Consider the following 25412-nt stretch of genomic DNA (forward strand, 5'->3'; position numbering starts at 1 on the left):
GTCAACAGCGCCATCATAACACGTATTCGCTAATTAAATCCGTCATTAATAATCCATCACAATTTGAGAGCAGTGACGTCCATACCTACAACACCAAAGGGGAAAAATTAACCTTTATTACCCATTGCTAAGCTACCACTAGCTCAGAAAGGAGTTCAATATGCAACAACAAAAAATTTTGATCATGTGCCAAATGTCCGACATGTCGCGAAGCAAGTTTTAAATCGGATTTAAAATCATTTCTCCTTCACAACTCCTCCTATTCAATGATGAATTTCTGTTTAAAAACTGGTAGCCAATAAGTATTTAAACTGTAGTTGCACGACTAGGGCTAAAAATAACAAGTTCATTAATGTTAACACCTGTCATATATGCATATGCTGTAAACTTGCATGTTCCACATCATTTCGATAAAAGTATCATTCAAATGATCTATGGAATTTGTAACTAACATTCTCTGTGCTGGCAACCAAGCTCTATATCTATTAGGACGCCAAGTAAAGCAACGAGAAGTGAATGGAAAGCAGGACGACCGTACGACGAACTCTCCGGTGTAACCTCGCCCGGTACAATCTGAACTGAGCTGTGCGGACAGGTGACGTCAGTGGAAGCGCGCCGCTGAATGACTGCAGCCCCGGGCACAATGCGGGCCAGCAGCTGTACCCCACCCCTCACCGCTGTCCCATTGTCGCCCACACTTCACCCTAGCTCGCTGATAACCGCTACCGCTCCGCCAGTTGCCTGCGTGTACTCTGTATACCTTTGGGCCACGTCGAAACAAACAACGCGCGGGCGCAGACTACATCCAACGTCACCATCAGTTTAGAAGTTTCGCAATTCGGAAGTACTGATGTGATCAGTAACAGTTTAATAAAATGGCCATTCTCAACATTTATATACATGGAAACAACCAGATTCGGAATAGCAACGCGATTTAATACAACAAGGTTCCAGCTAGATACTGCTATTTTTCCGTATAGTCACCAGCACTCGTTATTCACCTTTGCCGACAAAGAACCACAGGCTGCATGCAACGCTCGTAAAAAGCTGACCAATTCATGCTAGCCAGTCTTAAAGCTCTGACGACAGCGTACAAGGCTGGAAAATATTGGCCACGTTGTCTCCGTCTACATCCATACTCCGCAAGCCACCTGACGGTGTGTGACTGAGGGTACCCAGAGTACCTCTATCGGTTCTCCCTTCTATTCCAGTCTCGTATTGTTCGTGGAAAGAAGGATTGTCGGTATGCTTCTGTGTGGGCTCTAATCTATCTGATTTTATCCTCATGGTCTCTTCGCGAGATATACGTAGGAGGGAGCAATATACTGCTTGACTCTTCGGTGAAGGTATGTTCTCGAAACTTTAACAAAAGCCCGTACCGGGCTACTGAGCGTCTCTCCTGCAGAGTCTTCCACTGGAGTTTATCATTTGCGTAACGCTTTCGCGATTACTAAATGATCCTGTAACGAAGCGCGCTACTCTCCGTTGGATTTTCTCTATCTCTTCTATCAACCCTATCTGGTACGGATCCCACACCGTTGAGCAGTATTCAAGCAGTGAGCGAACAAGCGTACTGTAACCCACTTCCTTTGTTTTCGGATTGCATTTCCTTAGGATTCTTCCAATGAATCTCAGTCTGGCATCTGCTTTACCGACGATCAACTTTATATGATCATTCCATTTTAAATCACTCCTAATGCGTACTCCCAGATAATTTATGGAATTAACTGCTTCCAGTTGCTGACCTATTTTGTAGCTAAATGATAAGGGAACTATCTTTCTATGTATTCGCAGCACATTACACTTGTCTATAATGAGATTCAGTTGCCATTCACTGCACCATACGTCAATTCGTTGCAGATCCTCCTGCATTTCAGTACAATTTTTCACTGTTACAACCTCTCGATATACCACAGCATCATCTGCAAAAAGCCTCAGTGAACTTCCGATCTCATCCATAAGGTCATTTATGTATATTGTGAATAGCAACGGTCCTATGATACTCCCCTGCGGCACACCTGAAATCACTCTTACTTCCAAAGACTTCTCTCCATTGATAATGACATGCTGCGTTCTGTTATCTAGGAACTCTTCAATCCAATCACACAATTGGTCTGATAGGCCATATGCTCTTACTTTGTTCATTAAACGACTGTGGGGAACTGTATCGAACGCCTTGCGGAAGTCAAGAAACACGGCGTCTACCTTTGAACCCGTGTCTATGGCGCTCTGAGTCTCGTGGACGAATAGCGCGAGCTGGGTTTCACACGACCGTCTTCTTCGAAACCCATACTGATTCCTACAGAGTAGATTTCTAGTCTCCAGAAAAGTCATTATACTCGAACATAATACGTGTTCCAAAATTCTACAACTGATCGACGTTAGAGATATAGGTCTATAGTTCCGCACATCTGTTCGACGTCCCTTCTTGAAAACGGGGATGACATGTGCCCTTTTCCAATCCTTTGGAGCGCTACGTTCTTCTAGAGACCTACGGTACACCGCTGCAAGAAGGGGGGCAAGTTCCTTCGCGTACTCTGTGTAAAATCGAACTGGTACCCCATCAGGTCCAGCGGCCTTTCCTCTTATGAGCGATTTTAATTGTTTCTCTATCCCTCTGTCGTCTATTTCGATATCTACCATTTTGTCATCTGTGCGACAATCTAGAGATGGAACTACAGTGCAGTCTTCCTCTGTGAAACAGCTTTGGAAAAAGACATTTAGTATTTCGGCCTTTAGTCTGCCATCCTCTGTTTCAGTACCATTTTGGTCACAGAGTGTCTGGACATTTTGTTTTAAGCCATCTACCGCTTTGACATAAGACCAAAATTTCTTAGGATTTTCTGCCAAGTCAGTACATAGAAACTTTACTTTCGAAGTCATTGAACGCCTCTCGCATAGCCCTCCTCACACTACATTTCGCTTCGCGTAATTTTTGTTTGTCTGCAAGGTTTTGGCTATGTTTATATTTGCTGTGAAGTTCCCTTTGCTTCCGCAGCAGTTTCCTAACTCGGTTGTTGTACCACGGTGGCTCTTTTCCATCTCTTACGATCTTGCTTGGCACATACTCATCTAACGCATATTGTACGATGGTTTTGAACATTGTCCACTGATCCTGAACACTATCTGTACTTGAGACAAAACTTTTGTGTTGAGCCGTCAGGTACGCTCTAATTTGCTTTTTGTCACTTTTGCTAACCAGAAAAATCTTCCTACCTTTTTTAATATTTCTATTTACGGCTGAAATCATCGATGCAGTAACCGCTTTATGATCGCTGATTCCCTGTTTTGCGTTAACTGTTTCAAATAGTTTGGGACTGTTTGTCACCAGAAGGTCTAATATGTTATCGCCACGAGTCGGTTCTCTGTGTAACTGCTCAAGGTAGTTTTCAGATAAAGCACTTAAAAAAAAGTTCGCTGGATTCATTGTCCCTGCCACCCGTTATGAACGTTTGAGTCTCCCAGTCTATATCCGGCAAATTAAAATCTCCACCCAGAACTATAACATGGTGGGGAAATCTGTCCATCTTTCATAGAACCAAGGGATGTAGGTATATGGTGCTAAATCACGACTGTACAGTGAGTATGGTAGCACAGTTCAACCAAATTTGGCAATGTGGTCCACAGTCGCAAAACTGTTGTGGGGCCTAGCGTTACAGGGCTGCAAGCGGAAATATGTCTTCTCTAGCCTGACCCTGGAAATTCGGCCTTTCAGCCGTATCAGTGTCGTTTGGTAGTGTTGTGAATATTCAGTTGTTTTAGCCTCCAAGACGCAAAAGCAGCACACCTTGCCTTACTTATAAACATCACTGCCTGCGGATGGTTGTGTTCTGAACTTTTATTTTGGAGAATTTGCATGTCACCAGCCCATGGACACACTCTGACGCTGGGTCGCCGTGGTGACACCATGTCTCGTCGACGACGATTGCGTTCAGAAAACTGTCACATTCAGTCTCATAATCGTCTAGCAGGTCCTGACAAATTACCATTCGACGGATTTTTTGATCTCGTGTAAGCACCCGCGCGACCCATATCGCACAAACTTTTGTGATAAAAGAGGTTGCGTAACACCTTGCATATAGCATCACAGCAGACATTCACCTGGGCACACAATTCCTTGGTCGTAACCCGCCGGTCTTCACGCATTAGTTGATCTAGGCGGACTTCATTATGAAGGATGGCAGCTGAGTATGATGGACAGGTGCCTCGCTTTCCTGTGCGTATCCTTCCCATCAATACTGGAACGCAGTACCCAATAAATCACATTATTGGCGCCGCCGGTACTGTCCATTAACCTTTAGTAAGCGACGACAGATCTCAACTGGAGCAATTTGTTCAGCGGTGAGAAGTTCGATAACTCATTTCTGTTTTCTAAAAACCTCGATGTATGACGCCATGTTTGTACGCCCCCTTCCACTATCATAAAATTACGTCGGAGCACAATGAAATCAACAGGTCATCCGCGGAAGATTCGAAAATTAGTACCACACGAGCATAATTCGATTAGGACACAAAGTAAAAACACAGGAGTAGCTAGTTTCGGAATGACCCTTGTAAACTTGAAACGTATTCGAAAGTAAGGTAATATTCAGGAGTTTGCAACTCAAAACAAAGATACACGAATGGAGCGCCATCTGTCGTAAACAAAGCTACGCAAATCACTGTTTGTATTGCCTGTGAAAAAACAATGGATTCGCAAAATCGTCGCGACCGCCAATTGCATACTGCATGCTTCAATTCGATTTATACGTGCAAAAAGACATACAGCTGCTGAAATTCTTTCGGAGTTTGGCCCAAAGTAATGAATGAAGGAATTGTTAGACAACCCTATTGTGACTTTAAAAACAGTCGTACGAATGTGCATGACGAATAGTGCGGTGGCTGGCATCGTATCCACACCTATGAAATTGCGCAACAAGTAGACCAAACACTGCGTTCTGCTAACCAATAATTTACGATCTACTCGGAAATTTCTTAGTGTTGGAGTTGAGACGTGGCATCCAAAGTTAGTGGCGCGAAAAACTGTCGACCGGTATAGACCACAACCCGAGTCCACATAACTCTGCCCCTACCACAAATGATATTCGACACTTCCGTTGGCGGTTTTAGACCATCCTCCCTGCGCCTATTACTTCTTGTTGCACCTGAACCAATGGCTTGGTGACCGACGGTTTTGAGTCACTGGAACAACCGATTACCCCGACATGTAACTACATTTGGTGCGCAGACGCGTACTACGGTGATTGCCACATATCTAGTTCTTATATACCCCTCACTGTGGTGTCAGTTTGGAACGATCATCTTAATCTTCGAGAGCCAGATAGAAAGCAAAGAACTTTTGCATGTACACACTACGCTGCTTCGTAGCGGTCATTAATACGCTGTTCCATAACGTGAAAACGATTGCGTACGTAATCACGTGTTTACCGTTACTTGTAAAAATGATTCCTGCGATGCATAAAGTCCTTGAAACGTGAGTGGTGAAAGTATTCGAAAAAAAAGCAAGAATGAAAGGAGTTCCATTATAGAGGAAGCACAAGTTGGGGTTGGGGAAAGAAACCGGTTAAAGGAAGTGTCTCAACATTTGCCTTAAGCGATTTTGGGAAACCAAGGAAAGTATAAATCTAAATGGCAGGACGGCTGTTTGAACCACAGTCCTCTCGATAACGAATAGAGTCATCTCGCTCGGGTCAACTATACAAAAACATCGCATCAGACAACGCTAAGTGCAGGAACACATGCAGATAGTAGGCATCTGGTGCGATAACTGGACATTTTTCGTAATACAAACAAATACACTGTCTTGGCTACATACTTTGATCAGTCACTTGAATCAAGTACACATTACTTATCTACAGTTAACCGTTTGGACCGATTTAATAAAGTACTAGAAAAAAAAAATCCGAAGTTTAATTCATTCACAAAGCAGACCGCCACCCGAACGGCGACGGTCAACATGTGACGCTTACAGAGTTGTACCAACGAAATATGAGAAAATCAACTATAGCCTGCGTGATTCGGCACTGGTTGGTTTCGTCGGCGCGAAAAGAGTCGCAGAAATGCCCGATCATTACGGCTTACATTAAGCCCTGCAGACAGACTTTCTTCCAGCCCGCCATTCAGGAATTGCGAGGATGAAGGAAAGAAAGGAGCGCAAAATGATACGAGACACCAACTGCCTCTTTCCCCCACTCACCTAATCAAACCACGTGGAAACCACCGTACTATGGGTTGCTGTGAAAACGTTTAAATTTAGAAAATAGTACAATCTCACATTCATGAGACTTTTGTGGTGTATCGTGTCACTATTACGAGATAATTATTGGGAATGGACAAACTGATACCATTGACAATGACAGGTTCAGAAGACGTTCCTTTAGTATGAAACATCGGAAAAAATGATAGCCCTATTATTATACAGAACCACCACACGTGACATATTTCAGAGCCGGTAAGTGTGCATTACTGTTTACGAAACTGTGACAGAACGTCTGTATTGACACAAAATTTGTGCACACTGGGTGCTAAGAATTCTAGCAGATCAGTAGAAAAATGGTACCAGCAATGGTGTTCTTACTAAATTAACAATAATACGGCAAAAAATGCGACAAAATAAAATATAGATTTTGGCGTGGTCTTGCTGAATCACTAAGCAAACGTATGGTACAAAGATAAGGCAAAATCAAGATTCGAGGCAGATCTATATGTAAGCATGATATGTTCTAATAATACCACAATGACCGAAACTTGCATTGCTTTCCCCACAGACGTGTTCCCCTCCAGGAAACGTAAGCTGTCTCACAGAAGTTGATATCGTTGAACTGTTCTTCAAATGAGGCATAGACAGACAATATCTTTGACCAAAGTCATAATCATGTGTCTAAAGACGAATATAAGCAGGTCACAAGTCTCCAGCATAACATGGCTACCTTTCGATGGTGATATCAGTTGGCCATCATGAATGACCGCGGCAACATTTCTGCGAACATGCATGCCTTCAACTTATCTCAAGGCTGAAACACTCTTGCCACAGCCAGCATGAATAAGATACGTACTAGAATCTAATTCGTTTGCCTTGTTAGCAACGACAAGTGAGAGTCTCAAGGAGAAACTAAGTTCCAGTTTATTTGGCAACAAATCGCTTGGAGACCTATGCAATGGATGGGGGCTCTATTGGGCGCCGCCGTGCACAGCTCCAAAGACGTTGACAAACTGCCAGTGACAATGACCTTTCCACTTTCTTAACACTTAACAGGAGCTGCATAGCTTAAGTTACTACTCTAAGTTGACAGTTTCGGTACGGTCAACCTGATATTGATCATCTTTAGCTACAAATTCCCCTGACGCCCTCGTCTGGTTTTGCTCCCTTAGTAATTACCTGGATGCGAGTGGGACATTAAGTCGTCAGGAACGATCCAGAATTAAACATACGTTTAACGCTTGACGCGTGCCAGGGTAACACTGTAGGCTCTTCACTGCTGTGCAGAAGGCGAGGGATGTGGTTCGGAAGCCTTTCAGATGCACAGCTTTTTATGGGGTAGTGAGGATTAGTAACAGTGAGGCAGAAGTATTTCCAGTCATTCACAACAGCGTCACCAGTAACCAGTGGCCAGTGACAGAAGAGACAGCGTGGAGTACAACGTCAAATTTTACAAGGCCAGAGAAATAACATGTCGCCTAGTTGCAACCAGCGCCGCTTGCTGCGAGTCGCAGCTCAGACGCTTCGCGTGCTGCACAATTTGCTCGCCTCAGCAACGTTCCACGACTGACGTCGCCGCAAATTTCTGCAGAGCGTGCCGGCGAAGTGAACTACAAGCGCACGAGTACAGCTGATGAATAATGAGGAAATGCAGCTATGGTTTCTCACGACGTCGGTGACGACTACTGGCGAATGATTATCTCTCCACCAACAGAGGTTTTCTCAACAAATTTCGCTGTGCAGTTGGGAAGTCTTTTCTGAACTTGTTTGTGTGGAGTTTAGCCTTAAACATAAATGAAACGTGGACGATAAGCACTTCGGACAAGATGAGAACAGAAGCTTTTGAAACGTGGTGTTACAGAAGAACGCTGCAGATGGGTAAATCGGATAACTAAAGCGGAGCTACTGAGTCGAACTCGCCCGGAATTCTCTGCAGTGAGTCTTTACTATAGTGGGGCGCCGAAGTCAGCATGGTTTCTATTCCTGCATCTCTTCTTACCTATGCAACAGCGCAAGGAAAACATTAACGTAGTACGTAAATCTAATTTGCCCTACAACGAGGTAGGATGCATATTACGATAAACTCTGCGGGTTGCCTCGTGTCAATGCGCGCGCACAAACGTCTTGCCGGACAATTTAGCATTCCCTCCATCATTATCGCCTATGATGATTAATAAGTCCCATTAATACAACGACGTTTTCTGTGATCGAACTACGTGTAACAGTGGTTAATACACAAGGTCTACACTTGTATTTGCACTACGGAAGCCATCGTATAGTGCGTGGCGTATGGTGTGCAGGGCATTAGAAGTATTTCCGCATCTTTATTTCTCATTCGCAGGAGATTACGACGGAAGACAAACTTCTGTTGCATCCCTGGAAAAGCAAGAACTTGTCTGATTTTTAAAGTAGTCATAGTTACGTGAGATGAAATATTGGGCAAGTAGTGCGTTAGCTGATTCGTACTGGAACGCAATCTTGGAAGCAATCGAGAGTAAGAGTCTCCTCAGCGCAATCCCTTTCTTATATCGTTTCGCACTGGAGACTTTATTCTGCGGCATCCTCACGCTGACTAAGCACATCCGTCACAACCCACAGCACTTGTGTGAATTTTCTGAACCTCCTAAGTTTTCCGAAATCGCTTCTAGTCCACGCGGACGACCTTTATTGAAGCTAGCGAGTTTTTGTGAGTGATCATTGGGGAAAAATTACATTTCCTTGGAATACTCCCACTAAATTTCCGTTTGGTATCAGTCTTCCCCTCGACACGATATAAGTTCTCGTACTATCTTGAATCACTCTTCATACTCTCAGATGCTTCACGGTTATGACTGACGATCCATCACACCATAATCGTCTAATTATGCCCATTAGATTACATTGATTTATGCTGACAATCTGAGACCTTTACAGACATATCACCATGTGAAAGTTTCCCAGTTCTCGAACAAATTTATGAAGTAGTCACATCAGCAACGTTCTTTGGGCGATGGACGGGACTGTTTCTTAAAAAGCATCCTGATCGATATCGTCTCTCATCCTCCAAACTTTTGATCAATCATTTTTTATTCCTTTGTTACAAGATGTTATTTGGTTTTTAGTAAAACTGTAGTGAATTTTTATACTGATTTTCAGGATACGAAGACTGCCACAGAGAGAAATCGTCATCAACATGAAACCGTTTAATTCGGGTGTAATTACACGGGACACTTACATAGGAACAACAGCTATTTTTCATATTCGCCAAGACATCTAACGCGTGCACGTATACGTCTCAAAAAAATTGGCCGCGTACCTTTCTGTACTCGAAACGTGCAGTCTTGCCCGGAAACGGCCGACTAGTCAACACGAGTGGCCAGCTAAGCTACGGATATCTATAAAAGAACACTCCTTTTACACACGGATCAATAGAGCCGGGCGAGAAGAGATATAAAGGGGAGCCGGAGAGGACCGACCGGCGCTTTACGCAAACCGATGGCCCTAGTTTACTGCCGGCTGTCTTTACTGCGCGCAGTCCCGAAAGCGGCTGAATTGTGAAGCGTCCAGATTTGGCAGCGACTGCGCATCCCTCACCTCACCGCACAGCTGTTCACTTGCACAACAGACCCACAGACAAGTTTCGTAATTTGTCCGCAAAATCTCTCAACGCCAGTTGCTCTTTTTCCAGTTGTCAGGGAGCGTTGACACTCAAAGAATAAACACTCTCTCTCTCTCTCTCTCGTAACTCCTAAAACACACACACACACACACACACACACACACACACACACACTGCATTGTTTCGCACTCGGGCAGAAAAGTCTTAACCTATGAGTTGTGCAATGCAGCAAACAGAAGAACAACTAATGGATTAAGTATGTCCCCTTCGAGAGAGAAACTATGTTGGAAGTGAAGAATAGCTGCGTGAGCCAACAATTTAGCAACGAAAAATGACGCTGTCCAACAAACGAATCAGTCTATACAGAATATGCCAGGGGAAGAAAAATTTAACTTCTCAACATTCCAGAAGCAGAAATATTAATTGGATAAGTTCCGCACATTTCAACTACATTGTCGTTCAGCTTTAAGATGCTCCAATTTCCGCTAAGATTACTATCAATTAAGCAAGAGCAAACATTCCACTATAACTGAGTGACAACACCGAAGGGATATCCCGATCAATAAACGCCATACGATCATTTCATTTTTCAAAATGATAGTGTCTCTTGCACGGACAACTTCACGTAGCGTGTTAAACTTACCCGACTTTGCACCCGAAACAAAACACCAAATGTAGTTTACAGGAATATACTAGAGATGGGTCGTTCGTGAACGAACGGGTCCAAAGGAACGGTTCACCAAGATAAATGGAAGGAGCGAGGAACGAATTCTAAGGAATCTCGTTCCCGCAACGGCACGTCAGCCGGTCTCGTTCCAGCCTAGGTCTGCCCCTGCCGGACTCCGCGTGGCCACTCGTCGCAGTTCCACTGCTTACTGCTCCTACTTAGTTCAGTATCGAGTTGTTCGTTTCGTTCGCTGCGCACGCCCATTCAAGATCTGCTTCAAACCTTTTTTGAAATCTGGACTTCTGGTTCTTTTCGTATTCTATTCACCGTCCACGACTGGCAATTAAAATTTATTTTTTAGTTACGTAAATTACATAAGAATTACGTGGTATGTAATACATCTTTTCTGGTAACAAAAGGGCATATCAGCTTTCTTCACCATTTCGATAAACAGCAGAAGACATACTTATAGAAACGCAAGTTTTTTTGTTATTACACATGCAAAGGTAGTCGGCACAGTACACACGATTGGCCATTTTCCGTCTTTTTTTTTTATTCAAGGTAAAAGGGCATGTTCATTGTTATGGAAGGCAGACCGACTTACAACCGAATGAAGTCCGCTATCCGTAATCGAGTGACTGCTGACATTTTGTAAAGAGAATACGATAAGTTCTACAATATTATTTCAGTGGCACAGGATGGCGCTCGAAAAATCGGCCCCGAGCTCACTGTCTCCAACCAATCGACATCTATTGTTTGGAAGTTGTCTGCATTAGCTTATTTGTTATTTCTTTACTGCCTAGGTAGTACATGTTTATCTATTCTGCTCGTAGCGGTCAAATAGTGCGTAATTGGCGAGCAGTCGGTACTCGCGGCCGCGTTTTCGTGCCACCTTATATTATATTTCACTGCGATCAGCCACATAACGCGACAGTTGGCTAAACGAGAGGTTTTGCAGAATCACGAAAATTACTTCAACACGTGTGTGAGAATTCTGTAATGAATAAAAACTCTGTACTCCAGAGGTGAGGCAAATGCCCCCTCTTGGCACCTTCCATCTTCAGTCACCTATGCTACTAATTTTCAATTTGTCATAAGAACCATATACCATGCACATCTGAGTGGTGAACGAATAAAAATGATTGGTTCCCAAAAAAGAGCGATCACCGGTTAACTAGTTCCCAAGGATCATTGGAAGAATCCTTAGAAGGCGTAGCCCACCCACGAAGCTTATTGGGTTACAAAATCCTCGTTCGCCGGAGACTAATATTGGTCATCAATTTGGAACCCGTACCACATAGCACTGACAAACGAAGTACGAAAGATTCAAAGAAGAGAGGCGCATTACCATAGAGATGTTCATTTAACCCCAGTGGCTGACGTGTGAAGAGACCGGCGTTGTGCATCACTGTGTGCTTACTGTTAAATTTCCTAGAAGAGTCAAATAATATACTGTTTCCTCCTACATACAGGGGTGGACAAATATATGAAAACACTAAAAACACAACACACTATCGTGTCTAATACGGTGAAGGAAAACCGTTGGCATTCAAAACAGCTTCCAGTCGCCTCGGAATCGATAAAGACAAGTCCCGTGTGGTTTTCATACACCATTATTCTCGCAAAATCGTGGCTAGTTCAACTGATAGCGATCACTCATCCCCCTCTCCAGAGTAGACCACAAACGCTCAATAATACTGAGATATGACGTCCGTGGTGCCCCGAGGAGATGCAACCATTCATCTTCATGCTCACAAAACCCGTCCTGGACGATGCGAGCTATGTCAACTGGGGACATGACATAGTGAAACACGGAATCGACATGGGGAAAGAACAATGTACTATGGGATGGACCTGATCAGGCAAAATGGTCACATAATCCTCGGCAGTAATGTATTGCAGAGTAACTATGGGAACCATGCAATGCCACGACATGGCTGCCCAAATAATCACCGAACCTCCGCCAAGTTTCACTCTTGTTGTTGAAACAGTGTGAAACAAGACTCATTAACCATTGACATTCTTCCATTGCTCCATATACCAAGTTTTTGTGGCTTCGGTACCACTTATACTGTTACGGGAATCAGCGTCAATTACGAGTTTTTGGAATTCCAGCTCGCCCTGAATTCTAACCTTATGGGGCTCCGTTCGTATTGTTTTGGTGCTGACAAGATTAGCGAGTGCAATATTATGTTCTGCAGTGACTTTTGCAACTGGCGTCCTCATTTTCGTCAGAACCCTCTTCAATGACCGTCCGTCACGAACACTCAACACGCGCACTTTAGTCCGTTTTGTGACTTACCGGATGATGATTTCCTACTTTCCTTGTATGCGGTACAAATCTTTGATACGGTGCCTCCAGAAACAACAAACACTTCGGTTAGCTTCGTTACGGAAGCACCCATCATACGAGCAGCAGCAATACGCCCCACGTTCAAATTCACTTACCTCCGATATTATGCACTCACAACTACGCATAACACACTACTGACCTCGACTGACACTTTCAGCATACTGAGGGCATTGCACAGGCGCTGTTCGTCGCCAAATAGCACAGCCACCTGCAGGCTTGGCTTGCATCTGGATTTATGTTTAAGCATATATTTCTAGCGGTGTTCTCTCATTTTTGTCCAATCCCAGCATATCTCACGAAAGGGGCTTCAAGGCAAAGATTAGACACATTCAGCCCACATGGAAGGTAACGAGCATCGTTCTTCCCGTGCACAATCCTAGACGAAGTGGAAGAGCGGGGGTGGCAGTGGTACTCTCAGTACCCTCCGCTACACACCGTATAGTGGCTTGAGGAGAATAGACATAGATTAAGAGTGTATAATTGCGAACCTCCACCCCCTCAAATACGGCATCGTTCTTCCCGTGCACAATCCTAGACGAAGTGGAAGAGCGGGGGTGGCAGTGGTACTCTCAGTACCCTCCGCTACACACCGTATAGTGGCTTGAGGAGAATAGACATAGATTAAGAGTGTATAATTGCGAACCTCCACCCCCTCAAATACGGCATCCAGTTTTTTTGTGTATGCCCTGTGTAACACAAAGCGGAAGACGATGGAAAGGGAACCACCAGTTGCACGACAATAACAACATGTATGTTTCTACTTAAAATCCACCAGGTATTTGAAGAGGCGTTGGGACAACTTTTTAACAAAAAAGTTATTTTACCCGTAGTTATAATTTAACAATCTTGCCGATTATTGGAATGACATCCGTGACAAATATTCCCGTTTACACAGTCAATAGCTAATTTCCCAGTGGCTGAAAACCGTCTAACCTGTTTAGGTTCCACATCTGCAAAACACTCATTGAAATTTTCATTCATACATTTTCCAACATGCGACTGATGCTTTGTCCGGCAGGTCCGTAACACGTCGCAAGGAAATTATCTTTTTGTTTCCTATCCTTTATACAAAACATTTTCGCAATCTATACATCCGGCTGCCGTTTTTTCCTGTATACACAGAGTTACACACTAGCAAAGTTGGAAACTTATCTTTCTTAACAAAATAGAATTAATCTTCTCATATGGCTTCTGATAGCTGTTGAAAGCAGATTTCCCATACTCTTCCATTCCGTCCAGCATCTTTCCACTGCAGTAGCATTGTCTCACGTTGCACTCGTCACAAATCAAAACGGACCAAAAGACCGACAACAAGAACTCTTACTGCACCTTTCGCTAGCAACGCTCTACCACCTGAGCGGATCGACACACTTCAAGCCACCGTAACACTCCGTCGTCCATGACGCGTCCTCACGGGTAAAGCTCTAGACATCCCCAGCCCGGCAAACAATTTTTAGTGGTTATGGCTCAAATGGCTCTGAGCACTATGGGACTTAACATCTGTGGTCATCAGTCCCCTAGAACTTAGAACTACTTAAACCTAACTAACCTAAGGACATCACACAACAGCCAGTCATCACAAGGCAGAGAAAATCCCTGACCCCGCCGGGAATCGAACCCGGGAACCCGGGCGCGGGAAGCGAGAACGCTACCGCATTCAGTGGTTATAAAAAGCGTTTCAAAACCTAATTGTAGATGCACCAGATTTGCTTAAAGGAAGGTTACTTCATATAAAGAATAAGTTGTCATTTAAATACTCGTCCTATCGAGTCTAATACGGCATTGTCAGCAACAGCATGAATAGAAAATATACATCGTCCGAAGAACAGTTGCGTGATTTGTCCCAGTTTCGTATATGCCGTGCGAGCGAGATTCGTCGACTCCTCTGCTGTCTGCTGTCTCCAGTGGTAGACGTTACACGAAAGACGTCAAACAAAGGCTTACTCTACTCCGAGAGCGTTACGTTCCAACACAGGTCTCGTATGATTACGTTAACTGTAATAATACGAAGCTGACATGAAGACGTACCAGACGTGAATACGATGAGATACAATGATGCTGATACATTACGGTTGAACGTTCAGTTTAGGGTAAGCCCAGAAGATAATCAGACTCGCCCCGTTGTAACAGCAGCTCATGGTCAGAAATGCACAAATGCACAAACACATTCTGGACTTCTTGCGATAGTTTTAACACAACTGTTCGCGTTTGCAGTTGTGGGCGTCTAATTAGCGGCTAGGAGATAAATACAGTACGTTCAACTTGAAAAATCTATAACTTTACTCCGCAAGCAACACTGTGGTGTGTGGCGGAGGATACTTAAGGTTCCCTATGTGATTATATCTCCGTCCCCAACCCCGACCCTTCTTCCATTCGCGAATGGGACGTCGGATGAATGATTGTCGGTAAACCTCAGGATTAGCACGAATTTCTCGAATTTTCTCATTGTGGTCTTCCGCGACACACATGTTGGAGGAAATAACACGTTGCCCGACTCTTCCAGAAACGTGTTTTCTCGCAGTTTTTTGTAGCGCCTGCCACTGGAGTTTACTGCGCAACTCCGTAACACACTCCCGCTGACTAAACGATCCGTGACGGAATTAATGCGCTATACAGGACTATCTTTGGAAGCACTTTAAAGAATGTTCTCCAAATGTGAGGAGCAGTTGTTCCTGCAGCCACAAAAATTGAGGTTTTTTAGTGCCATAATATTCATACGCAGTGAACGAAGTACCTGCACACTCCTTTCCTGACTCTCCTGCTTCGAGAGTAATTTGAGAAAAAAAATCAAAATTGTGGTGTGGAATAGAGACCTACAACTTAAATGAACAACAGCCACCGAAAATAGGTCTAACAAAAGTGCTAACTAGCTGTTCTCAGGGGTATACATTGTCAAATTTATGTGAAATAGTCTTCAAGATATAACTGCTGCATGAGAGCTAATTTTGCATGAGCACATCCAATGTCATACTATCAGTATCTAGGTAATTGTCATGGAGGAAATTGTTACACATATTTTTCATATTCTATGGTGTAATCACTTTATACTTGAACATGTTTTCCACATTTCATGCCACTAACACACAGCTACAGCCACTACAATGCTTACCCATAGCAAAAGCAGAAGCCTGGGCAGACATAATTGACCCTGTGATCACTACATCCCCCGAACCAAGAATTCTGAGTGCATCTCACGAAGAAGTACTTACTGGAAGTCAACGAAGATGCTTCACAATATAATTGAAAAGGAATTCATAATTGCCACACATTTATATTCTGTGTTGCTGGCAGGAGAAAGCCAGCGATTAGTCCAAAATACACTGCCTGACAAAAGTAGTAAAGCATGAAGAAGACAGGACCAGATGTCAATGTAACTTCATGCCCATATACACCATCGGGGGTTAGGTACATGACTGGAGCTGCAATTCTCTTTGACAGATAAAAGGCCATCAGAATGCATCATTTTTTTCATGTTTAATGTTCTCAGGTCTGATACGTTATATAAAGAGTGTGGACAGTGTCAGACATTGGGTGATCATTGGAGGACATTGATATGCCGTGTGCTCTTGTGTGACAACATTATCAGCACATGACAGTTTGAAAGATACATCATTATCTATATTTTGCTGGCTAGTCGAATCAGGCAATATCCAGATTTGTGGGTCAGTCTGATGTGATAGTGCCCCAATGTTGAACTGCCTGGGAATGTTAGGGCAGGCATGATTGTCATCAAAGTTCTGATCAACCACATCTGACCATCATTACAGAAGATTGCCATACTGCGCTCCAAGCACATTGTAACCTCTTCACATCTGCACCTTCCATCTGAGAACATTTTGTGTTGAGGACTAGCAGCACTGGACTACCAAAATATAGTCCCGTGCGTAGGGTACCATTAACATCGCAACACGAATAGCTGCATTGCTGATGAAAGGCATCACATTGTATTCCATGATGAATCGCGGTTTTGCACTAGCACAAATGACCACAATTGGCAAGTATGATGGCGGCTTGGGGAGACGTCCCATTCTTATTCCTCAACAGTTTTGGAGAGAGAAAGGTGTTACTACTGGTATCATAGTGTGGGGAACCATCTGCTTGTGATTGAAATCTGACAGCACAATAGTAAATCATGGATATCCTACAGCCTCTGTACCTCTTTTGCGATGGTATCACACACACACACACACACACACACACACGCACACACACACACACACTTATCACTGCTGCGACTGTGGGTTATGTTTTTCTGCTTTCCCTGTATGTGGTATAAATCTTTGTTAAGGTGCCTCTTGAATACCAAAGACTTTGGTTACAATGGTTATGGAAGCACCCATGATTCGAGCACCAACAATTTGTCTACATTTGAATTCACTTAGCTCGGATGTAATGCACTCACAACTACAGAGAACAGTGTTGTGACCACGACTGCCACTTGCAGTGTATTGAGAACATTGCACACGTGCTGTTCATTGTGAAATGCGACATATAACCCGCTGGTTTGGCTGGCATCTACATTTATGTTCAAGCACTAATTTCTTGTAGTGTTTCCATAATTTGTCCAACCCATGTGCAGCACAGTATGACAAATATGTAACTAAATTTGTTGGCGATCTGGGGTCAATAGTGTGCAACAGTGGCTCTAACCCAGCTAGCTATCCAGTTGAACTGAGTGTGTAGGACTGAAGGGTATGCCATTCTATGCAGCTTGAACTCTATGTTCGAGTACAACCCCCATGGCCAGTGTGTGGTAACATGCCAGTATATCAGCAATCCATGATGAAATGTTTTCAATAGGTCTCTACAGAAAGTGCTGGCCAGGACAACATTCTAACAGCCTCTGTGTCACAGCAGGTCAAGCCTGCACTGGTAACATGTGGTCTTGCATTATCTTGTTAGATGATAATGTCACAGAGGCATCAAAGACAGGTTACACCCACTGCCATTAAGAGGACAAATTTAATGCATGCAGTCTGAATTACTGGTTATATGAACCAGAGTTGATCATGTTGCATACTCCATGGGCACCCATACCATCACACTGTGATGATGATCAATCTCATCTGGCAATGTCTATTCTATTAAGGGCCTCCACAGATGGATACATCCATCATGATGCTGTATGCACAAATGGACCCTGTTCGAAAAGATGACAAGTTGCTGCACTTGGGCTCAGTGTGCTGCTGAATACACCACAGTTGGCCCGCCTCTCACTGCTACCACACCACACGAAGTCACAATAATGGCCATCACACAGAGAGACCACGGCATTCCAAACGTCCTCACACTGTTTATATGGATCCTTGTTTTTCTGTAAACAAGCCCATTTCCTAATTCCAGGCACATGGTGTGACTGTATGATCCTGCAGAGCCATGTAAACAATATACGTCCTCTTACACCCTAGCTGTATGGGGTCGTTCAGAACCAGCATGTCACACACTATGGATGGCCTCCCTGAACCCAACCATTTCAGATTCGCAAGATAATAGTCAGACCCCAAGAAACAAAAGAGCAGCAGTATGGCAAACCAGTCTCCATAAGCCATAGTTCTGCAGCTCCAAATGTGACAAGTCGGTAGATGTTTCTCCTTCTTACGCAAGCCATAACACCATCTTCTCACAAACAATTAATATTCGAATGCGAGTTCTACATGAATAATGCACTGTTTTGTGTTTCCTACTGCAGAATACAGATGACATTACACCTACCGATTTTGTACGATTGTACCAAAACTCTCTTACTTCGCATACCCAAACAAGTATTCTATTTCTTGCCAATTTATTGTTTGTTGCAAGCCACCTTCATTATACTGATATTTTAACATCCAGAGTGTATTTCAGCTCCAGAAGTTAAGTATCAGCGAGCAATTCTCTTGCAAAATGTTATAGCTTTCTTCTATAAATTTTCCTTCTCTCACAATTAATTCACAGTTGGATCTATGCTGCAATGCCACTGTAACTTTCTTTCAGTGAGAGGTAGTAATATAGTGGTAGATCTATTGTGCGACACTTTCTAATGGTACAGGTGATAGTGTAGGAAAGTACCCATAACAGAAACTATCTCAAATAAGTACAATCATTTGAATGTTGAAATCTACATTTGGTACTGACAAAAAGAAAAAAAAATCTCCAAGTGAACTAATTCCTATCTACTACTATTTTGCACCTACACTTTATTTGTGCACTTTTTGTCTCCCTCCACTCAGTTCAAAGTTACTTTTAGTTTCTCATCAGTAAAGAAGAAATCTAGCCACACTGCTTCCAGTCCACTATTACTTCCAGTTTCTTTTCAGAACTTTTCATCACTTAACAAGGTGTTCTTGGTTGATTTCTTGACACTGTCTACATCAACACACACTTGGAAATCAGGTGATTTTTAATACTGCTGACATCTTTTGACTGACTGATTACCACTCTCCTAAAAAATTTAGCAATAACTGTTCACATTTAGTATGAATATTAAATTAAGCATGCAACTGAAGAATGAGACATCTGTAACTATGTAACATGTTATCCTCCTGCATATGAGAGTTAACATCTGAATCCATAAAAAGTAAGAAATCAAGCAAAGGAAAAAGCAGTTTTGACGTAAACAAAATCCATGAGAATGACAAAATAAGGGTGAAATTCTCAACTGCAGGAACAAAATGGGACAAAAGATGGATTGCTCAGTAATAACCCATTTAAAGATAATCATATTCATTGTTAGACAGCTTAAAAGATTGGAATCAGGAAACCATTATTAAAAAATTTGTTCTGCTGTGTTGTTTAAAAATCGTTGTAATTAAGTCTTCCCCTGCACTTAGGATACCCTATATTTACTGGATATTAGGCTGAGCCAAGCTACCCCCCAGGACCCCACAATTATAATTTGGAAAAAAGTATGTTTAGTATTTCAAGAAAGATACATGGATCTCAGAAAATTCTCAGTATTTTGTAATATGAAGTAAAAAAGACAGTACACCTACTCTGCAAAAAATGAAAATTCTGTTAATGAGTTTTAGATATGAACATATCTAATAGATGTTTGATATGGCTCACAGAAAAATCAGTATAATAGTCCAATTCCCATTCATCATGATATACCACTCTAATGGATGTTTGTTAAAATGATCCACAGAAAAAATACAGTAACTGATTTTAATTTTTCCCTCAAGTACAAAAAAATACATACGACCTCAGCAAACTAGACATTCAGATTGTCAAGATAGCATAAACAACACACTGAATGCAAAGAGTTAACTAAAAAATGAGAACAGTAGTTCCAAACCTTTAACAGAATAGAAAATATATGCAGGAAATTTTAACCATTTACACTGCACCAGCCTCAAAAGTATGACTCAACCACAGTAACACACATGCCATTGTGTGATCCTTCAAAATAAAGATTTACCAGTTTGTGTTTATAATACTGGAGGATTTAAGTAAAATTCTATGAACTAAACAAACATCATAACCAAACCATGACCAACCCTTTGCTGATTAGTGGCCCGAGTTTACAATTTAAAGCAAATAGCATTTCTTTGTTACAAACTATGTCACTGAAAGGGGGAGAATTTGTTTATGGCAATAACTATTCTTCAAGTGAATATAATATGAAGTTTGTGTCAATATTTACAGGTCCAAACTTTTAGAGACGTACAAATGTTCCTCCATATATGTCTATATATGGAGGACAGAAGTACCCAATGCCTAGGTTCTAAAATTATGGCAATTTTCTCAACAGTAATACAATTATCAATGCAAAATCTCTCATAATAGTGAATGTAATAGGCAGGTGAATAAACATAAAACAATGTGGTGATAAATTCCAATAACATGCAATCAAAAACTATGCCTCATTTGAAGACTACTAAATTAACCAAATAAGACACCATCAGGAACCTACATCAATATTTCTACAGCTATATTTCTGTAATAGCAAAATTTTATATGCGGTAATTTCAGTCTATCATGTTGCCAACTAGAATGTAATTTAAAAGACAACAACAACTCAGCTCATCCCCCCCCCCCTATTATTCTTTGTGGCTATCTCACTGTTTTGCACTGAATTACATAATTTAACAACACTGCCACAGCACTGGTATGCTCAAAAAATGTAGCAGTAACCACTATAATCTGATAAGTCATACGTGTGTAGTGTAGTAGACTGATATGGGTTTCCACAGTTTTATGCTAAAATTATAATTACGTACTACTTCTGTGGAGGTAATACTCCAAGGCAAAGCTATGAATCTAATAATAAAATGAAATATGTAGGTGTTGCAGTACCAGTAAAATCCAGATTACATGTATTAATTTTTGCTCAGACACAACGTGATCACTATTCAAGTGCCTTCCGATGTGCTAAGGTCATTTCCTGAAATGTTCTGAACGACCAACAGATTTTCCTTTTATTGCATTCTTTTACTAGTAAATTTATTCCTTCCTTAAGAAATATAATTTTGTATTACAGAAACAATAAATAAGGTCCCAACCCAAAAAAATTATGAGAAAATAGTTCTGGCGAAATTATAGTAGCAATTATAAAGTACAGAATGTCAAATCAAACACCTTTTAGCCATCTACGTTCCAAACTGTCAATTTATTGGGCGACCAGTTTGGCAATACATTACGCCAACTTCAGGCCCCACGATGACATGTAAGAAGATTCAGACCTCAGTTCTGGTTGAAATAGGGACCAGCATTCGAAGATTGGTGTCTGTAGATTTCTGCTAGATACAGCAATCACTTCAAACATCATCTGCTGACAGTGAGTAGATGATGTTTGAAGGGGTCATTGTATCAAGGAGAAATCTACAGACATCAGTCTTTGAAGGCTGGCCCCTATTTTGACCGGAACTGACGTCGGAATTTTCTTACACATCGGTCAGGAGCTTCAGGATGGCAAAATATAACACCTAAACTGGTAGTCCAGTAAAATAACAGTTTGGAAATTAGACAGCAGAAAGGGGTTTGATTTGACATTCTGTACTGAGTTGCCAAGTCCTGCAAACATCTCTGAAAAGATGGATATACAGAGGCAATAAAGTCTTCAGCCACACACAATTATAATGCGACACTTTTTAAGAAATGGAAGAAAACTGAAATAAAGATTTCTTTTTAAATGACTGAATCCTATTCATTCCAATAAAATGACAACACAAATACAACCAGAAGCAGATGTAGACCACAGGATGCTAGACAAGTAACTAACACACCCTTATTTAACATACTTTTACATGTTGTGCAAGAATAATAATTGAAGCGTAGTTATTGTGAACAGATGTTTAATGGCAGACATTGTTATAAGCCACTGCCAAATTAGAAAACTTGCTCACTTTCTTTTTTCCAACTTAACTAAATGATATTTAGCAAAACCCAGAGCTCACTTACCAAAGAGGGAACGAAGAAACCTAAACCACATAACAGAAATGCTGTATATTTAACAAACACTCTACAATGAACTAGAGCTCTGCATGAATGAGAAAGAAACAATGAAAATCCAAGAGCTTTACCCTACACCAGTCATTCCAATGACCCACTGTTTTATAGGGCTCCCTTCAAATTTTATACTAGCACAATATTTCCCCTGATAAAACCAGGTAAAAACTGAAGCCAATTTATAATGCCTTGTTTGAAAACGAGATCAAAACTTGAAACTCGCGAGTTATTTTTATTTATTTACGCATGTTTACTTTTTCTATGAGTTACACAGAGGAAGAAATAGATGGCCAGCATTCTCAGACAATGACTTCTTTTCGAGGAGTTGACAATGAGTTCAAATTCTCTTACCTTGCTAAGTGGTATATCTTGTAGGTGTATTGTCCTTTGCTATATTTTCCTCCTAGTAGCGGATGGTCATCAAATGGTTCATTCTTTAGCACCTCAATTCCCTCACCACCACCTGTTTCGTTTTTACTTGCCTCTGCTACCGAATATAATTGCGCAACTTGATACTGCAAAAAGTACATAAACAAATAAGACAAAAGGATACAAACGGGTAATTCACAAAACAGAGAGCAGAATGTTAATGTACTTACCTCCTCAACAGTAAGAGGGAGTGTGACACGGCTGCAAAAATAAAACAAGAAGGAAATGTCAGTTCGGTCCCAGTTCTATTAAAACACAGCACAAGAAAAGAGTTATTGTCTGACTCAAGCAAAATAAACATTTCGAATTATTGGACATATCAAAGAGGAACGTCACTGAACATACAGGTCACCTAACAAAACGAAGATTATAAAATGTGTAAATAGTTCGTCGAATCGAAGCCACGCAAATCTGTATAATATACTTTTCTGGTCTAGACGACACTCGCCATTGAATTAACCAAAACTGCTGACATAAAACATTGCTGTTGAATAGTAACTTCACTTGGTTTACACGGAATACTGAAAGTGAATTCCACAATCTACAATCACATAGAAACATTGGTCTGCTACTTTGTCAAAGAACCGCAATAAACCGTTCGGTTGCTGCACCACATTACGGTAGTAAACGATAAATGTTTAGTCTTTTATTTCAATGAACAAAGAACACTATTCACAAAAGAAATAAACAGTTACACTTTAAATTTTAATGATACTGACATTACTTCTTAACCTATAAATGCCGGGGTATTTACTCTCGCGCTGGAACTATGAACATGACACGAACTTCATGTGGTACAAACACTGTATTTTATACTTTCTTCATAAGGAGACATTTTGGAAAATTATTGCTTCTAGTAACGCCAGATGCAAATAAGATTCAGCAAGTCTCCCAGAGCGTCTGAGATGTCTGCTTTCACATGACAGTACATACATTACGTAGTATTTGCAATAAGCACTATGTTCATAATACTATATAAAGGATTTACAAACACGCAAAAGTATCAAAATACATAGTTTCTGTTACATAATACTTACTATTCCTTGATCAGCATCTTAAAGTTTCATACACATGGGGTGGACAGGCAGTACTACAACTGACGTAAGAAATGCGTCACTTTCAGCGCCGGAAGTTACGTCTAGGCTGAACGTCGAACAGATGAAAGACGGAACGCGAAACAGAGTGATTCACTTCAATAGCTGTCACTATGAACAATGTTAGTATTTAGAAATTCGTTGTTGAAAGCCTCTGTTATTGAATGATTAAGTTGTTGTTCTGAAAATTATACGGTATAATTATGATGCACCTCACTCACAGCTACACTCGCACTGACTGAGCGCAGGGCTCTCGAGCACACCGTTTTAAGTGGCGATAAAAAATAAAAGTCGCATCATCATTGCCGTCAAGCGTAAAACAACCAATACCAGCGCCGGAATATGATATTTCGTCAAAGATGGGCGTTCTCCACACTGCTAACCACAAAAACATTGCGTAAGCTGAACGCATCGACACTCTCCACAGGAAAATTTGTACACACAGCCTTTAAAAGACTCGGCCGAGGAAAATAAAAAAGCGATTCAGAGAGAAAAAACCTCTAAACATTGTGATCCGTTCATATCTACTTACTTAGACGCTAAACTTATAAAAACCACTTAACGTCCCAAAGTTAAAACTTGGCTATACAGTCAGTTTTAAAGATACTTTTAATTCATAAAGATCAGCATATATTTCAGGATATTAAAGGTACTTTAAAATGGTGTTGTCTCACACAAAAGAATAACAACATTTGTTATTTATGTGCCACAGAATTATTCTGGTTTGTGCAAATAATACTAGAATTTACAGCTGTTAATTTAGTGATATTAGCATAAAAGCTGTAATTTCCATTTATGAGCATAGAAACATAAATCTGCTACAATAGTATATAATTTAATATAGAGGTCATCAACAAGACTACAGCAAGAAATTTTCCACTCAACAGCAATTAATAAAATAGCTTTCCTTTTTTTTCTTTTGTCAAAATTCATTTTTATATGTTGTTTTGTGTCTAGATTTATCAATGAATAGTCTGTTCATTTCTTTTTGTGATTACTGCACATGCATCCTCCCTTTTGTACATTCACTGTGTTTCTGTAGATCTCTGGGTAAGGAGCAAACTTTAGGGAATTCGAAAGAGTCAAGATGAACACTAATAAAGTGTTAAAATGCTATATTCTGTGTTTACTTGAACTAGACTTTACATAGTAACTTAACAAAGCAGTTGCTTCTTTGAAGAAAGCTTAATCTTCACCATTTATGCTGTATATCATCTATTTCTACCTTCACAACTACTCAATATTTATTATGTAACTATAGTTATCTACAGGGTGTTCAGAAATTCCCATTACAGACTTCTAAGACTTGTAAAGGAGAGTGAGTACAGAATATTTTGAATAGGAAACCATGTTTGGAAATGTCATCATACGATGCTACAGACAATCAAAGTTACTGGCACCGTCGCATGTAAATGTATGTACATTCTGGGTGTTTCCAAGGTGATATTACAGACTTTCTAGAAAGATGGAGAATGGTAAATGTATCAATCTGAGGACAGGGCCTCAGTAGTGGAAACAAATGAGTCAAAAGTTATAAGCAGAAACCATTCTGACACCTCTGACAGTGGAATACATGTACTGATACTGTTGATACTTAGATTTTAGGGTAGGCAACTTTCAGAGATGGTAGAAGGACCAAAACAAAA

At 41.3% G+C, this 25412-nt stretch overlaps 1 protein-coding gene across 2 annotated transcripts in view; it reads right to left on the reverse strand.

Annotated features, from left to right (window-relative positions):
* Positions 1-24016, reverse strand: part of LOC126202984 (phosphatidylinositol transfer protein alpha isoform) — a 192932-nt gene extending 168916 nt beyond the window's left edge. The window contains exons 1-3 of one of the 2 annotated variants that reach the window (XM_049937173.1): positions 23710-24016; positions 22843-22873; positions 22595-22758 (exon numbers count right to left, since the gene is read on the reverse strand). In XM_049937173.1, the coding sequence (XP_049793130.1) occupies positions 22595-22758; positions 22843-22873; positions 23710-23726 (212 nt within the window). In that variant the 5' untranslated portion in view covers positions 23727-24016. The remainder of the gene's footprint in view (positions 1-22594; positions 22759-22842; positions 22874-23709) is intronic. The other variant, XM_049937172.1, reaches the window with a different exon arrangement.
* Positions 24017-25412: the final 1396 nt, after the last annotated feature.

Source organism: Schistocerca nitens, chromosome 9 (assembly GCF_023898315.1).
Source record: "Schistocerca nitens isolate TAMUIC-IGC-003100 chromosome 9, iqSchNite1.1, whole genome shotgun sequence".
In the NCBI taxonomy this organism is placed as follows: Eukaryota; Metazoa; Arthropoda; class Insecta; order Orthoptera; family Acrididae; genus Schistocerca; species Schistocerca nitens.